The sequence below is a fragment of the Dermacentor albipictus genome, chromosome 1 (assembly GCF_038994185.2).
Source record: "Dermacentor albipictus isolate Rhodes 1998 colony chromosome 1, USDA_Dalb.pri_finalv2, whole genome shotgun sequence".
In the NCBI taxonomy this organism is placed as follows: Eukaryota; Metazoa; Arthropoda; class Arachnida; order Ixodida; family Ixodidae; genus Dermacentor; species Dermacentor albipictus.
The window spans coordinates 152,879,329-152,896,675 of NC_091821.1; the positions used below are offsets into that span (position 1 = coordinate 152,879,329).

The following is a 17,347-nucleotide window of genomic DNA, read 5'->3' on the forward strand; positions in this document are numbered from 1 at the left end:
GCCGTGCTCCCATATGGGCTGCAGAATCAAGCGTACTTTCCCTCTCCGAAATCACAGATGACTGTGGACAGTTCGACTTGACGAAGGTTGGACAGAGTGTGTTAAGCAGCTCTGTGCTCGACAAGCGGGGTGCTTGGAGCTTCATGCTCCTTTTTGCAGTCATGCTAGGCTGTTGAAATGTATCTCCTGTTTTAATGTAAATATTGTAATTAAATTGCGTACTCCTAGTTCCTGACGAAGACTTAGGTCCTCCCTGCAATCCCGACCACAAACCTTACAGCACGCGCTCAAAATTTTAAGCTCTAATTGCATCTGAAACTATTTTACCTAAAGTGTTTCACTGAAAATTGTAAAAATTTTATGCTGAAAGTTTACTGCTTCTCTAAAAGCCAGCTATAGACTAACCAGTCAGAAAATAAGCATGTCTTAATTTTCACTTGAAGCTTGCACACATGCACACAAGTTTTAATTGTGAGCAGGCAGCATACAATTTCCACTTGCCGCAGTGGCAGCCTTGCAGCAACGACGACATCCTCAAACTCGGCCTGCACTGCGAGCCAGTTTCTTATGGCTCTCACGCTATGAAAGCAGGGAACATGGCATGTCCACCATGTTTTGATGTCCCTGTCAATGGCGACTGCAATAAGTGAATGATCTGCGCGCACGAAATTTTGCCATTTAGCTCATGCACGCACCAAAAAAATGAAGTAAATACTATGCACCATGGTGTACACCGTGCTACGCACTAACCGTTTGGCATGCGGTAAGCGACTGCATCTTAAGTGATCAGCCAATACGTCAATTCAATGGCGGCAGGGTGGGGGATTCATCACGACTATATTTAAACCGGAATTACTTATTAAGCAGGTACGTATATTAATGAGGTTTTACTGCTTAGAGAAGTAGCAAACATAAATGTGATCAAGCATTGCTTGAACTGTTCTGTAATGGAACCAAAATTGCTACATTTACAAGCAAGAGTAAGTTAAGTTTAGCAAGAGTAAGCTTGCTGTGAAAATTAAGCCAGGTTGACACTGACACTGCCACACTGACACATGAAAATTCTTTCCATTTTTCACCCCTACTTATTGGAAGAACCAGCAGCACCACCTCTCTCCTGCCTTCTCGATATCGTAACTATCACCATCCTCCCTTTCTTTTGAACATTTCGACTTACCTCACACTACTCTATGCACCCCTTATTCTCTTCCTTCATTGGGGGTGAGGAGAGAGAGCTATATGAATACTTGTAAGGAAAGCAGTTGCTGCCTCGACAAAGGCAAGTCCCCTGTCAAAACATTGGATCCAGAGCCACGCCTTGTTTCACCACTGTTGATTTCTCTCTTAATACTAAACTTCAGAGTAAGTTTCCACAGTAAAAACTAGTTAAGGAATCTGCTTGCATAAGTGCTGTTACGCACACACACACATCCTTCTAGATCATACTTCATTTAGCACTTCAGTAGGAAACTCAGGAAATCTGCTCTTTTAATCTTCGAGAACAGCTAAGCGTTATAGGTGTTGCTCTTCACAGGTCACAGTTTAGAGTTGTCACACTAGGAAACACAGACTGCAATGCATTTAATGTCAAAGTGTGTGCTATGCCTGCCACTACTCAAGCCACCATGGCATCGCCCGGTTGTCACAATACCAGAAAGATGATGCTAACATTCTTGCATACTTGTAAGCATAACAAGAATGCACGTTAAGAAGAAATTATAGATTAGAGCTATTGAAGGTTAATATTAAATGGTTTTTAAAATAACATCATGTACAGTATGTAAAATTTACCCAAAATATAGCATTTAGTGCAGCTATGCCCATAACTATGTTAAACTGCTGCTGAACCCTTTTATATTCAAATTTAAAAATTGCGTGACACATAAGGGCACACAAAAATTCTATGGCCCCATTACTTGGACAAACAAGAATGGTTTATTTGTGCAATTTAACCAGCTAGACTGACTCATGAATATCACTTATGCACTGGCATGTCTCCAATCCAGTCAGGTTTCAATGAGATTTAGCATCCAAAAAATTTATAAAGGCTGGTTAGTGCAGCACACGAGCTCATGCTTTTTTAGTCAGTTACTACAATCGCTGCACACATCAGATCAGCTGAACCCAAGACACAGACAAGCAATGCTAGGAATGCTAGAAAACTGCTTTGAATACATATGTGTCTGTTTTGTGAAATATTTCAGCTGTCACACTATAGGGTCTTACAGTTATATTTCAAATCTAGGATACTTGCTGTTCTGCTGCACAAGAGCATTCGCCATCACTCCATGATGAAAGGTGCAACAATTTATTTGTAAAATTCAATGACTGCAAATTACAGCAACTTCAGAAGCTGTTTAAATGGTGCCAAATATTCATGAGAAGTTTAGGACATCAATTTGTTACACAATGCCATATAACATGCATGCAATGAGTGTAATAAGACTTGCACATTTTGGCTTAGTGTCCATGCCACGTCACATAACATTTGCCGTACCATACTGGAACCAATCCTTTTTTAAGAAACCAGAAAATGTATTCTAGGCACTGCCAAGAGCATTTTCAGCCAGTGAAAAAAAAAAAAAAAACATACCGAGTATAAGCAAATGATGGGATTAGCCTTTGTAACCAAGAAAAGTATGGCACAAAACTGAGGAACACAAGAATACCAGCATAATATGCATATGGGCAAACAATGCTGGAAACACTCATTCCTAAAACAAATTCCTAGTTATGACTAAGTTAGATAGAATTATGCCACAAGTGCACATGTTTTTATAACTTCAGCAACATCAAGTATGTGTGCTACATGCAGTAGGCAAAGTGGTTATGACATCTTTTACCGCTGCATACAATGCTAGTGGTTCAAACTGCATGTAGTTAGTATTAAAATTGTGCTACAGCTGTGACAAGTTCTCGTGTCTCACAAGCAGACCTTAGATGCAATGACTTTAGCTATCAACCAGCTGAATGGCAAATGATGCAAAGACAGTGCATGTTACACAGCATGTACACAAAGCTATTTTTCAGTATATTGCCATCAGTGGAGTGCCACTTATGCAGAAGAAAGAATATTCACAAAATGCTTTTGTATTATTTTGTGCCATTATGACTGTGGTAGTGTAATGTTTTAGGTGACCTGGCTTTGCACAGAAAGAAAAGCTATCAAAGTGGATGGAATGTAGTTGTATACATAGCAATACAATTGCTTTTATGCAAAAGTTATGACTTAATGAACAACAGAGAAACTACAGACATGACTAGTTAAAATATAGGCATGAGTTATGCATTAACAGAGCAAAATAAGGTGTTCAACAGTGAATTCACATACACACATGGTGTCAGAAAATTTTTCCCAGCTGCCCATCATCGATACAATGCCATTTGGTTCACAATGTCCTCCATTGAAGTGTCTCCAAACTTGTCACTGTGTGCTGCCATAAGTCGATAGATTTCTTCTAGCTGCTTCCGCTGAGCCCTAGCAAATAAGAAAAAAAAGTCAACTACAGCACTCTCAAGCTTTCATAAAATGAAATTTGCATGCACATTCACAAAACTTTAATTTTACTGCACTGCACAAGATGTAGTTGTGTTAAGGTGCTATTTAATGTGAAATGTCCAGCAAGGTTTTCAGGAGACCCGTAAGAGGACGCTTTAGCTCAAGGCCAACTCTGATGCCGCCTATCCAAATACATATAAAATGCAGAAATGTAAATGCACCCTACTATAGTACAATGCAATGCAATCAAAAAGTGTAGTGAACAATGGCAAGACCTTTATCAAATAAAAACTTCTCCCTGTAACATGAGCCACTGTTTAAATTAAGTGCATATTCGTTGCCACTGATCAAGTGAATCATGGATGAGAATAAATTTGCTTTTGGTTACTTGTAGCTTCATTTTCTCAGTTGAATAACTTTCATTTGCACACATTACCCTTCCTGCATTTAACTTGCAATTGCATTAAACAACCTTTGGAGAACAATAATCGGCACCTAAATGAGTGTTAGTGGCAGCCTCTAAACAATACTGTGACAGTATTTGATCTAATTGACGGTTACTTCAGTGTGTAGGCAGAGATTTTTGTTGTGTGTACTAAACTGACATTTCTGTGATTACTACAAACAGTACAATCACTCATTTTATCTTTAAGGTTCCCACAGCCCAAGGCTGGGCAAGTATACTTTGCAACTGTATCATGATACAATACAAGATACCCAGGCAACAAGTATTTGAGATACAGATACAAGATACCAGTCCAATTATTGTATCCGATACGATACTTTCGGTTTGTATATTAAGATACTTCCATACACTCGGAAATGTTTTATTTTAGATCTATATAATGTAGCAGCAAATGCGTATACACAAAAATGATTTCTTGTAAATTGCTCAACTTCGACCAACCTGGTTTCATTTGAATGAAATGTCTGTTAGTATCTCAAAAGTTTTGTCTCTTTTGCTCAAAGTATAATATTTTCAATCCGAAACAATTTAGTGTGGTTGCTTTAGCTGCTTGACATGAAAGCTGTTTTTACACTACTGTCAGCAATTTTTTCTTGTCGCTTTAATAATTTACGGGAGTCACTGCCCTGCTTGCCAATCAGCTAGCAGGTCGGCACTTAATTACAAGAGTGTCAATAAGAAGCCTCCGCATGATGGCGCAAATACCTTTGTGGAGTTGTACCTTGTCCGTAAAAGTATTACCGTTTACACAATACCGGATCACCGGACAGGTGTAAAGCAGCAACAATGCTGGTAGCGACATCTTTTGTGACACATTGTGTACACAGAAAGTACATAAACCTGCAATGATCTTTCATATTCTACTTATCTGCTGTCTTGTATCTGTTTCTCATAGAAGAAAAATCATGAAGGGATTGCACGTTAATGCAATCCTTTCATAATTTTTCTTCTAAGACAAAACTTGTGCAGCCCAAAAATTTTTCCTACGCATTCTAGTGGCACAAAGCATCGCAGGATACTGCTGCTATTCACACTATACTGCCATTTACAGCTCCGATTACCTGGTGATTTGTAACAGTAAGAAATTCAAGGATGAGCTAGAAAAATATATCTAAGTAAGACCGACAGGTGGTTCCGTATCACACAATCACAGTGAATATGTAGAAACATGGTACAGGCGGCACCCCTAAAGCTATGACATTTAAGCATGAAGTAGCGGTTCTCGACTTGGGGCCACGTGCGGCACACTGATCGGGTGCACATCCCGCCAGCTGAAAAAAAGCTTCTATGGTGCCTGTTGCAGCAGCACGTGACACTAGGCTGCTGGGTGTGTCCCTGTGCGTGCGTAGACAGTGGTTCTTGGGTGAGTGTGGAAATCCACTTTGCTATGTATCATTACTTTTTTTTTCTCTTCTCTTTCCTTGTTTCTCTTTTTTTTCTTGTTTTGTAAATTCTAAACTCATTAGTTTTCTAACTACAATGCTACTGAGTGCTGAATAATAAGCTTTGTCCAGCATTAGGACTTAATTAGGAATCTTTCTGTCAGTGTTCGAGCGCTGTTCAGGATGATTTTCTGCTTCAAATACCAAGCTTGTTGAAAATGTCTAGTTTCTCTGACTGTCAGCATGGTCATCGGGTTGTGTGCGGTTCAGAATCACACCCGTTAGAACCATTTACAAATCTCTAGCATTTCTTTTTCCTCTCTTCTCCCACGCCCTTCGGTGCTGCCAGAGACAGGAGAATGGCACTCGCTTCCGAACAAAATAATTAATACTGTCCTACATATTGCGATAAGTAGTGCTCTGATAGCCTTCCACATCTTTATCGCAAAATTAATCACAGCTTTGTCTTACTCCCGACCGATAGATCTTTCCCAAATTTGGCGCATAACTCATTCTGGCAACCACTTCCGACATGGTTGTCCCCATGCGAGAAGTGTACACGTCGGGTCTGTGATGGACCAGTTGACAGGTGCTTTTTCTCTAGCTAATAAGTCGCATAGAATTCCTAATTCGCTACAAAAGGGATGTCTGCAGATTGGGGCCACGTGTCGCCTGCTGATCGGGTGCATATTTCGCCAGCCGAAAAAATGCTTCTACGGTGTCTGTTGCAGCAGCATGCGACACTAGGCTGCTAGGTGTGTCCCTGTGCGTGCGTGGTGTTATGGTTGTCGTCTAGCACTTTGTGCAAAATGGACTCTCGACCACCATGCCTCATCGAAACGAAGTGTGACTTCCTAATTCGCCATGGTTGTCTCGAGTGTATGCTGGTGTGGCGGACGCCCCGCAGTGTTTACAGGCCCCTTTCCTCGAACTGTCAAGCTCTACAGGAGAACTTCCACGAACCAGCAGCGCACAAAAGAGAAGGATAAGCATCTACAATCCCGGACCTGCGGCTTGGTATATACGGAGGCGGGACATTCTTTCCTGGCTGCAGGCTTGGTATCTACGGAGGCGAGATTCCCATCCACAAACCAGACTCTGTGCCTGTCACGTGACGTCGATGAGAGCAAGATCCCTCCCAAGATTTTAGAGAGCCTATTTAAGGGGCTCCAAAATGTACTTTTAGAACACTTCATTTTCTTCTTATCATCTTTCACCAACCTTTGAATAAACCGTGCAAATTTCGCACTAGAAATCAACTTGTCCTTGCCTGGTCACCATGGTCTACCGGATGCCTGCAGCCCGCCGACAATGCCACGCTACCCAATAGTAACGTCGGTCGAGCTTCGATAAATAGGCATCGCTACAACTCGGCAGCAGTATGATATGCTACCTGTTCATGACATCAAGTTAACCTCATCGGACCCAAAAGCTCGAAAGCTTATCGCGTTTCACCTCGTCGATGTCAAGTCATGGCCGCTGAAATGTTAGAGCTAGGTGTAATCGAGCCAGGGGAGAGTGGTTATACCTCGCCTCTTATCTTGGTTGAGGTCCTAGGAAAGGAGCTGCGACCATGTATCCACTACTGCAGGCTCAATTTAATCATGGAAGGACCAGACTTATCCAATACCGCATATCGAGGAAAGGCTTGAGAAAGTGAGCAGTGCTAATTTCATCTCTACGCTCGATTTAGTAAGAGGGTACTGGCAGGTTCCGTTGAATGATAGGGCAAGCAGGCTTGCGGCGTTTTTTCCCCGATGGGAACCTTTCGGCTGAAAGTCTTGAGCTTTGGATTAAAGAATGCGCCTTATTGCTTCTCTAGCCTTATGGACCAGGTGCTACGAGGAATGGAGGACTCTTGATGACATAGCAATCTTTTCTTCATCGTGGGCGGACCATATGCAACACTTGCGAACCGTATTGTGTCATCTACGGGAGGCCAACTTAACTGTCAAGGCTCCCAAATGCCAATTACGGCACGCAGAGGTAGCTTATCTTGGTTACATAATAGGGCAAGGCCATCATTAGCCATGCAAGGTTAAACTGACCGCAATAGACAACTTCCCGCAACCATACACCAAGCGGGACATCAGGTCATTCCTTGGCTTGGCGGATTATTACCAAAGATATATCCCGCGTTATTCCAAGATTGCGAGTTCTTTAACGAATGCTCACAGAAAAACAGAATCACAAATGGTAAAGTGGGATGACGCAGAAGAAAAGGCTTTTAGTATGATGAAAAAAGCACTAACGAGTCAGCCAGTGTTGAATGTGCCCGACTACTCTAAGCCATTCATTCTTCAGTGTGATGCCAGCGACAGGAGTATGGGGGTGGTGCTTTGTCAAAAGAGAGATGACGAGAACGAACACCCTGTACTGTACGCCAGTAGAAAGCTTTCAGTACATGAGGAAGCATACAGTGCATCAGAAAAGGAATGCGCTTGCGTAGTATGGGCGGTGCAGAAGCTAGCTTGCTATATCACTGGTTCAAGGTTCACCATAGAGACTGACCACTGTCCCCTCGCATGGCTGCAGTCCATGTCTACAAAAAACGGTCGTCTTTTGTGCTGGAGCTTGGCTCTTCAACAGTACACTTTTGATATTCGCTACCAGAAGGGTAAGCTTAACGGCAATGCCGACGGTCTGAGTCGTTGCCCCTAGAGTAACGAAAGCCTCATGCTCCCCCGGGTTTCCGTGGCATTTTTACATTCATTCAGGCATTTTTTTTTCGCGAAGTTGTAGTCGATTGTTAGCCGATTTTAATAACCACATCTTAACGCTTTCAAGAAATGGCTGTTTTTAGTGTTCAGGGGGGGAGGACGCACGAAAGAAATGGGAAAGGAGTAGTGGTTTTTTTTTTTTTTAAGCCTTGTGTATTTTGGAGGAGGGTGGCTTTGTGCTCGCTGCTTTGTGGTTGTGGGTCCAGCACTGTTCTGGGGTGATTGCTTGCCCAAGCAGGAGACAAAAAGTGGCGAGACTTGTTTGTGAGTCTAGTTGCACTGGAGCGGACCAGGGAGAAAAGTCACAAGAGCGCCACGAGGACTGATGAACAACTCCCAGGAATTTACCAGCCACGAACCAAGAGTTCTTCACCCCTGAGGGGAATTCTGCTACTGAATCGCCGATCCCTCGCACAGTGGCTGCTGGCCCCTATGCGTCGGGATCTTCCTCCACCGCCGGAGATGCTGTTACGGTTGGCGTCTAGCACCTCGTGCAAAATGGATTCTCTACCACCATGCCTCATCGAAACAAAGTGTGACTTCCTAATTCGCCATGGTTGTCTCGAGTGTATGCCGGTCTGGCAGACACCCCGCAGTGTTTACAGGCCCCTTTTGTGTTTGTGCGACTTTAGAGGGACCCTCTCCTCGAACTGTCAAGCTCTACAGGAGGATTTCCGCGAACCAGCAACACGCAAAAGAGAAGGATAAGCGTCTACAATTCTGGACCTGCGGCTTGGTATATACAGAAGCGGGACGCTCTTTCCTTGCTGCAGGCTTGGTATCTACGGAGGTGGTACGCCCATCCACAAACCAGACTCTGTGCCTGTCACGTGACGTCGACAGGAGCAAGATTCCTCCCACGATTTTTGAGAGCCTGTTTAAGGGGCTCCGAAATGTACTTTTAGAACACTTCATTCTCTTCTTATCATCTTTCACCAACCTTAGAATAAACCGTGCAAGTTTCGCACTAGAAATCGTCACGTCCTTGCCTGGTCGCCATGGTCTACCAGATGCCTGCAGCCCGCCGACAACGCCAAGCTATATATATATATCAGTCGAGCTTCGATAAACAGGCGTTGCTACAACTCGGCAGCAGTACGATACGCCACCCTGGAGTACGCAACAGTGGACAGTGGTTCTCGGGTGAGTGCGGAAATCCGCTCTGCTATGTTTCATTACTTCTTTTGTTCTCTTCCCTTTTTCTTTATATCCTTTTTTTCTTCCTGTTTTGTAAGTCCTAAACTGATTAATTAGTTTTCTAGCTATGACGCTACCGAGCGCTGAAAAATAATCTTTGTCCAGCATTAACATTCTTAAGAAATCTTTCTGTAAGCGTTTGAGCACTGTTCATGGTGGTTTTCTGCTTCGAATACCAAGCTTTCTGAAGACGTTCAGTTTCCCTGACCGTCATCACAGTCGCCTGGTTACGTGCGGTTCAGAACCATGCTGCTAGAACGATTTATAAATCTCTTTAGCATTTCTTTTTCCTCTATGCTCCCACGCCTCTCGACGCCCCCAGAGACAGAAGAATAGCGCTTGCTTCCGAGCCATATAAATAATACCGTCCTACATATCACAATAAGTAGCGCTCTAATAGCTTTCCACTTCTTTATTGCATAACTTAATCACAGTTTTGTGCTTACTCCCGACCGATAGATCTTTCCTAGATTTGGCACATAACTTGTTCTGGCAACCACTTCAGACACGGTTGTCCCCATGCGAGAAGTTTACAGGTCGCATCTGTGATTGATCAGAATCCCTGTATCCTGGACAATTGGGGTTAGTTTTTGGGCATGTATGCTTCTCTGGACTGGACTTCTGCTCTGCGCCTTAAGGTGGCCTCACCGCCTGTAGGGTCACCTGATGGAACTATCTCGGATGCTCGGTTGCTATGGTCAGAAGTTCAAGTCCTTGTGTTTATTTTACAACATCAGGCTTCTAATCTGAAAGCTGTAAGTTCGAATCCTCCTCCAGTACACTACATCTACAGGCTTGGAGTAGCACCTGACACCGCCAAAAAATGCTGAAAGCCAGTGGTGCTATACTAGTCCAGGTGCAACCAAATTAGAAAGGCCCACTAAGCTTGAACAAAAGACACTCCCTCACAAGGACATGAATTGGCCTCCTTGGTGCAGCATTCAGCCACTATCTCCCTCATGACTCCTTCAATCAACCCTCAGTCCCCAGCAGCTATGTAGCACCTGACCAAGGCAGCGGTCAGACCTGCAATGCACCTGCCGTGGTTGCTTAGCGTCTACGGTGTTGGGCTGCTAAGGACAAGGTTGCGGGATCGAATCCCGGCCACGGCGACCGCATTTCGCCTGGTGAAATGTGAAAACACCCGTCTACTTAGATTTAGGTGTACATTAAAGAACCCTAGGTGGTCCTAATTTCTGGAGTCCCCCACTATGGCATGCCTCATAGTCGGATCGTGTTTTTGGCACATAAAACTTCATAATTTTTTTCAGACCTGCAACGCAACAGAGGGTGCTAAGAATCTCTGGACCCAGACAGGCCGCCACTCGAAACTGAACCTGGCAACGTTCAATACATGAACACTCTCAGGTGAAGCTAGCTTAGCAAGACCCTTTGAGGAACTATCAGGCATTGTGTGGGATATTATTTTGGCCTTAGTGAGGTTAGAACTGGTGAGGCTTATACAGTGCTGACTAACGACCGCGTCCTCAGCTATAGAGGGGTTCCAGATAAGAAGCAATACGGTGTAGGATTCCTAATCCACAAGGTCATAGCGGGCAACCCCCATTGACGGCTAATACAGCATTAATGAGACGATAGCATTAGTCGTAATAAAACTTAACAAGAGGTACAGAATAAAGCTAGTACAAGCCTACGCTCCAACCTCCAGTCATGATCATGAAGAGCTTTATGATAATGTTGAATTAGCAGTGAGAAAGGTGCAAACTTGGTATACTGTAGTCATGGGCAACTTTATTGCAAAAGTGGGGAAGAAGCAGGCTGAGGAACTAGCAATTGGCAACTATGGCATCGGTTCTAGGAATAGTAGAGATGTTGGAAAAATTCACGGAAAGGAATAGACTCTGAACAATAAGTACTTTCTTCAGGAAGCGCAGTAACAGGAAGTAGAGCTGGGAAAGCACTAATGGAGAAAGAAGAAATTAAATAGGTTTCATACTCTCTGCCGATCCCAGCATAGTGAGGGATCTTGAAGTGTTAGGTAGGGTAAAGTGCAGTGATCATAGGCTAGTAAGGTTTAAGATTATTCGCAATTTGAAAATAGGAAGAACAAAATTAATCAAGAAGGAACAGGCCAACCTAGGTGCAGTAAAGGTAAAACCACACGAATTCATGCTGGTACTCGCAAACAAATATGCAGCCTCAGGACAGGAAGATGAAGACTACATAGAGGTAATGAATAAAACAGCAACTAGGCTGGCTTCAGAAGCCGCAACTGAAGAGAGGGCAAGAACTTCCGCCTGCCCGCTGCTCTCCGCGATCGCGAACGCGCAGTAGTGTGGCCTTCTGTATGCAGCATGTGTTTTTAAGCGCGCTTATTTCCGCAAGTGAGGACGTACCTTAACAGTCAATGTAACCAAAGATAGAGGAGATATGCTTGAATAGCTTGCGGCTCTTCATACAATATGTCTCACGACTTAAGGGTTCCAGAGAACTGGAAGAATGCCAACATTATACTAATCTATAAAAAAAAGACGTTATAGATTTGAAATATTCTTTAAGCTTACTACCAGCTTACTAGAAGCTTACTACCAGTATTGTATAAAATATCCACCAAGATAATTTCCAATAGAATAAGGGCAACACTTGACTTCAGTCAACCAAGAGAACAGGCTGGCTTCAGGAAGAGATGCTCTACAATGGATCACATCCATGTCATCAATCAGGTAATTGAAAAATCTGCAGAATACAATAAACCTCTCTACATGGCTTTCATATATTATGAAAAAGCATTTGATTCAGTAGAAATACCAGCAGTCATAGAGGCATTACGTAATCAAGGAATACAGGAGGCATATGTGAATATCTTGGAAAATATCTACAAAGATTCCACAGCTACCTTGATTCTCCACAAGTAGAAAGATACCTATAAAGAAAGGGATCAGACAAGGCAACACAATCTTTCCAATGCTATTCACTGCACGCTTGGAAGAAGTATTGAAGCTATTAAACTGGGAAGGCTTAGGAGTGAGGATCAATGGAGAATATCTCAGCAACCTTTGGTTTGCAGATGACATTGCCCTCTTTACGAATGCTGGGGACAAATTGCAACAAATGAGTGAGGGCCTTAACAGAGAAAGTATAAGAGTGGGGTTGAAGATTAACATGCAGAAGACAAAGATAATGCAGAATAGCCTGGCAAGGGAACAAGAGTTCAGGATCACCAGTCAGCCTCTAGAGTCTGTGAAGGAGTACGTTTACCTAGGTCAATTACTCACAGAGGACACTGATCATGAGAAGGAAATTAACAGAAGAATAAAAATGGGACATTGCCAGATTCTCACTAGAAGCTTACCACTATGATTGAAAAGAAAGGTGTACAATCAATGCACTTCACCGATGCTAACATATGGGGCAGAAACTGGGAGGTTGACAAAGAAGCTCCAGAACAAGTTAAGGACTGCGCAGTGAGCAATGGAACAAAGAATGTTAGGCATAATGTTAAGAGACAGGAATAGAGTTGTGTGGATCAGAAGAGAGCAAACAGGGACAGCCAATATTCTAATTGACACTAAGAGAAAAAAAAATGGACCTGGGCCGGCCACGTAATGTGTAGGATAGATAACCGGTGGACAATTATGGTTACAGAATGGGTGCCGACAGAAGGGTAGCACAATTGAGGACGGCAGAAAACTAGCTGGGGTGATGAAATTAGGAAACTCGCAGGCGCAAGTTGGAATCGGTTGGCGCAGGACAGAGGTAATTTGAGATCGCAGGGAGAGGCCTTTGTCTTGAAGTGGACGTTAAATAGGATGATGATGATGATTGTCAACTTTCCTGTTAAGGTAAGAGAAAAAAAATGTTGCGACAGCAGTATCCTGTATATTAAGATACACTATACATTTTTCATGTATTGGAAACACAGATACTGATACACGTCTTGCGAGAGGTATTAAGATACATGTATCTTCAATACTGCCCAGCACTGTCACAGCTCAAATGCGGCCTGCTGTTCAACTCTTCATTATACTTCATGTACTATGTGGTGCTATTCAATTGTTCTATCTGACGCTATAAGTTTTGTGATTCTCTACAGCTCCAATGGGCTGCTATTAAGGCTACGCAGCAGTAACACAGATTTCTAGTGTTGTCAGGTGTATTAGTTGGTGGCTAGATTTTGCAAATATATTACTAGCACAAAATCAAACTGGACACAAAGAGTTGACACATGCATCACAAACTTTGTACTACAACTGACATGTACTTGACAGTGGGTTACATGAGGCAGAAACAATACCATATATGTGCCACTTTTATTTCTTTGTGATTGCCAACATGAGCAGTGATAACGCAGCTATCCCCTTTGTTGATGCACGATGGTTCAATGATTAATCTGTTTTATTTAAATTGACTGAGGACATGTGGTCAGCTAGATGCCTTGACCCTGCTGTTACTTGGGCACAGTGTTCTCTCATCCTACCTCAGCGAGGTGTGCATTGCACACAGGTACAATCCTGGTGCCCCACATTTACATTGCAGGGTTTAGAAGCAAATTTACACCAACAAATGTTAGAGTTAGCACAGCTCCTAATCACCAAAAGCTGACCTAGGAGAAAATTACGTTTCATTATAGCTTCAGAATAATTCGGATGTTCACTTGTTTTAGATTAACTCTTCATCATCAACACTTTGTTCAAAAAAGCACAATTCCATTGACTGCCCAATTCACTGAGGATAGGTACTTCACGGCATGTTCATAAGAGAAAATATGCCGCTGAAAATGTTCCCTTTCTCTGCTTGTTTTCATTAATATTTTCCTTCTAAGAAAAGGAGGTAGTATGTTTAAACAAACTGCATGCAACAATTGGTGAGGCTGAATGTAGCTTTTATCACCTGCTCAATCTTTAATTGGCTTCTTTGCAACTAGCACACCAAGAAAAAGTTATTTCAAGTAGCATGAGCGCACAAACATGAATTTGAAAAGACACAATTCGATGATGTGCACTTAAAACATGGAGTTACATGAGGAAACACACACATACAGTGCCACATGAATGTAACAAATGAAGAAAACTTGCACTTTCATGTGAATTAGCCACATGAATATAGCAAAAACTAACTAGCCACGAAATTAATGAATGGGAGGAGTGAAACAGCTAGTGTTTCCTACACTCACTCTTTTTCCAATGTCTTCTGCTCTTCAGTCATTGTAGCCTCAATTAATGACTCGGCTGCCTTGGCTGCCTGGGGTTTTGCAGACATCTGCTCCTCATCAGATAACTCATCAAGACCAGGGCCCTGAAAAACAAGAAAATTGCTGGTCAAGGCCAAAGTTTTTTTTTTTCTTTTAGGAATGTTGTACATATACAGCAGCAAGAAAAGTAGCAATACACAGTAAACTGAGCACTTAAGAACAGAATAAAATGTAGAAAAGCAGGCAATGAAAAAAGAAAAATGGCACATCTTCAAATATGTGCCTAAAAGCTATTTTTTCAACTCAATGTGTTAACAATGCAAGGCTGTACTACAGACTCGTGGAACAGATTAAGTCAAGCTGCTGAACACTGGGTAGCAGGCTGCAATAAATAAAGGGCTTCCTTATCAGTGCTTAGATAACGAAGATTAAAACCTAGTTAAATAGTAGCCACAGCAAAGGCTTCAATACAACATATGATAAATGGAACCGAGTAGTAAATAGCATGTACATGTTGCAACAAGTTGCAAATTTAGATGAAGTTACTCAGAGTTATCTCCATTAACTGTTAGTGGATTTGAAATTTACATAAGCCTTAGTAAGGTATACCATCAATGGCTACTTATGAGTTGATGAACACTAGGCAGCAGCTTGTTATGATAGAAGTGGTTCAGAAGTATTTTGAGTAAGAAGGCAGTCCATGCAGGTAATGCATGCACTGGCCAAATTTTTCCAAGCTTGAAAGAATTAATGCTTGCTAACTCAGTCTGGCCATCTAAGCAGCACAAGAAGCTCTTCTAGCTAGTGCAGATGCAATTGACTTGCACACAGAAAGGTATACCAAGAGCCCACGGGGCCCAATTCAACCAGATTTATATGCATGAAGAGCATGGAAAGTGTGACATTAGTTGGCAAAGAAACCCCACGCATTTCTCTATCTTAGGCAACCTTCTTTATGCTTGAATTACCACACTTGAATTGGCTCCTAAAACATGTTGCAACAAGGGTTGTTCCAAGGTTAGCCAGGACTTTTAACAAAGAAAATTTAACATCCCAACGTTACAGAACTAAGTTCTTCAAAAGTGCTCCTCTAACATGTTGAGCCACCATACCATTGTTATAGCATCTCTACAATTCGTGCTGTGCAGAAGGAAACAGATTCACAGCATGTGCAGGATTGTTTGTCATAGCACTGCCTCTATCTGGATGCACATTCCATCCCTAATTCTTTTTAATGGGTCAAGACAAGCAGTAGCCACTGAAAGCCTACTTGAAGCTACTAGTGATAGTTTTATCTATTGCATTGACATAGCAGCTGCCAGAAGTTCTACTTTTTCATAGTACATTTTAGAGTGAGTGTGCTTAGGTTTTGGCAGGATGGTTTTGGCATAGTGGCTGGTTATAACAGTGTCACATGGGCACTTTCAGTCGCGATCAAGTCCGATCGGGATCGAATTTCTTAACCACAATTGGCTCCCTTCCACAGCTTGTGCAGAGGAGCCAATCAAAATCGAAAAATTTTATCCCAATTGCAATTGAATGTGCACCATGTGACACTCATATTAGAACAACTTGGATTTTCTGTGAAGCTTATGTAGGTTACATCAAATATCGGGGAAGCACGAGCACCTTTTCCATCAATGCAAGCTTTGCATCAAAAATTAAGAGAGAGAGAAACAACACAACTGCAGGTGTTGTATAATGAAACTGGAGTTTAAAACAAACACTTCCTGCACAATGTCACGGGTGGCGCCAAGAAAATTATATTGGGGGGGGGGGGGGCAGAACATGATTTTCATTTTCATCAGGAGAGGGCACTTATTTACATTACATGGTAGATGAAGGAGGGGGTAGGGTACCCCTTTCCGCCTCCTTCCACAGTAGCCCTTGCACAATATGCGGAGTATGTCCCTACTTCACATGTAAGAAGCAGTCTTTTCTACACAACAGAGATGTAACAACCACCAAGTGCATGACTCCTTAGCAATATTTCTGGTATACTGAGGCTCACAGTAATCCTTGGTTGTAATACCTTTTTTTTTAACACATTTCTCTTTCCACCAACAACGTGCGTTCTGTTTTAAACAACCGGTTAGATGACGTCGCAACCGGGGCTCTGGCAGTCGGAATATTGCAATGAGAAAGCAACCCTATATCATCTTGTATTGGCTTTGTCTTGTTAATATGCTCGCCCGATGTTTTTGATGAGAAATTCGCTCGAACTTAATTACATTCGAGGGCGCGCAAGAAAAAAAAAAATTCATCGTTAGTTTCACTTTTAATTTAACTGTTCTCATGACGCATATAGGCTCATCAGGGAGGTGCTGCTCGAATCATACCAGTTACAACATCGCTCGTCAGCAGAATGTATCTGCTGTGACAGTCGCGCCCTAGTTCCAGCGCAGAAAAAGTTCAAACGCAAAATGAACCGCGCCAGCGTAAACACAAGGGCCGTAGGTACACCGTTTGCAATATATGCCTCGCATGCACTTACAACAGTACTTCGTCCTGTTTTGTTTTGCCTTATAAAGCAGCCGTACTTCGATGTTTTGTACGCAAAAACAGCCGTAACGAATACTACAAATGCTGAAGTGACGAGAGAAAGCAAATAAACTGGACTGAAATCTACCCACACGTCTTCCATAGCGAAACCAACACAGCGCGACAGGACAGCGCCTCGACTCATGATGATGATGTTAGCACCGTGTCCGTTGCAATGGGCGATCAAAAGGAAACCCCGTTTCAGCGTAGTAAATATCCATTATTAATTACGAAAGCACATGTAACGCTTTAATAAGTTTGCAAGCTGCCAGTTTTCAACGTAATGAACGTCCCACCTGGTGTATGGATGTTGAGCCGGCCTCAGCGCCATCGGGAGCGCTTTGTATCTTTTGCTTTTTTCCATAGAGTTTCTCACTATATGGTCATAGA

The 17,347-nt window shown here is 42.6% G+C and overlaps 1 protein-coding gene across 1 annotated transcript; it reads right to left on the bottom strand.

The window, feature by feature from the left end:
• Positions 1–2,292: 2,292 nt before the first annotated feature.
• LOC135903030 (matrix-remodeling-associated protein 7-like) lies at positions 2,293–17,088 on the bottom strand. The gene is made up of 3 exons (XM_065433402.1): positions 16,911–17,088; positions 14,399–14,520; positions 2,293–3,478 (listed from the first exon to the last, which is right to left on the bottom strand). The coding sequence occupies exons 1-3, from the start codon at positions 17,058–17,060 to the stop codon at positions 3,367–3,369; spliced, it is 384 nt and encodes a 127-aa protein (XP_065289474.1). The 5' UTR covers positions 17,061–17,088; the 3' UTR covers positions 2,293–3,366.
• Between the last annotated feature and the right edge of the window lie 259 nt (positions 17,089–17,347).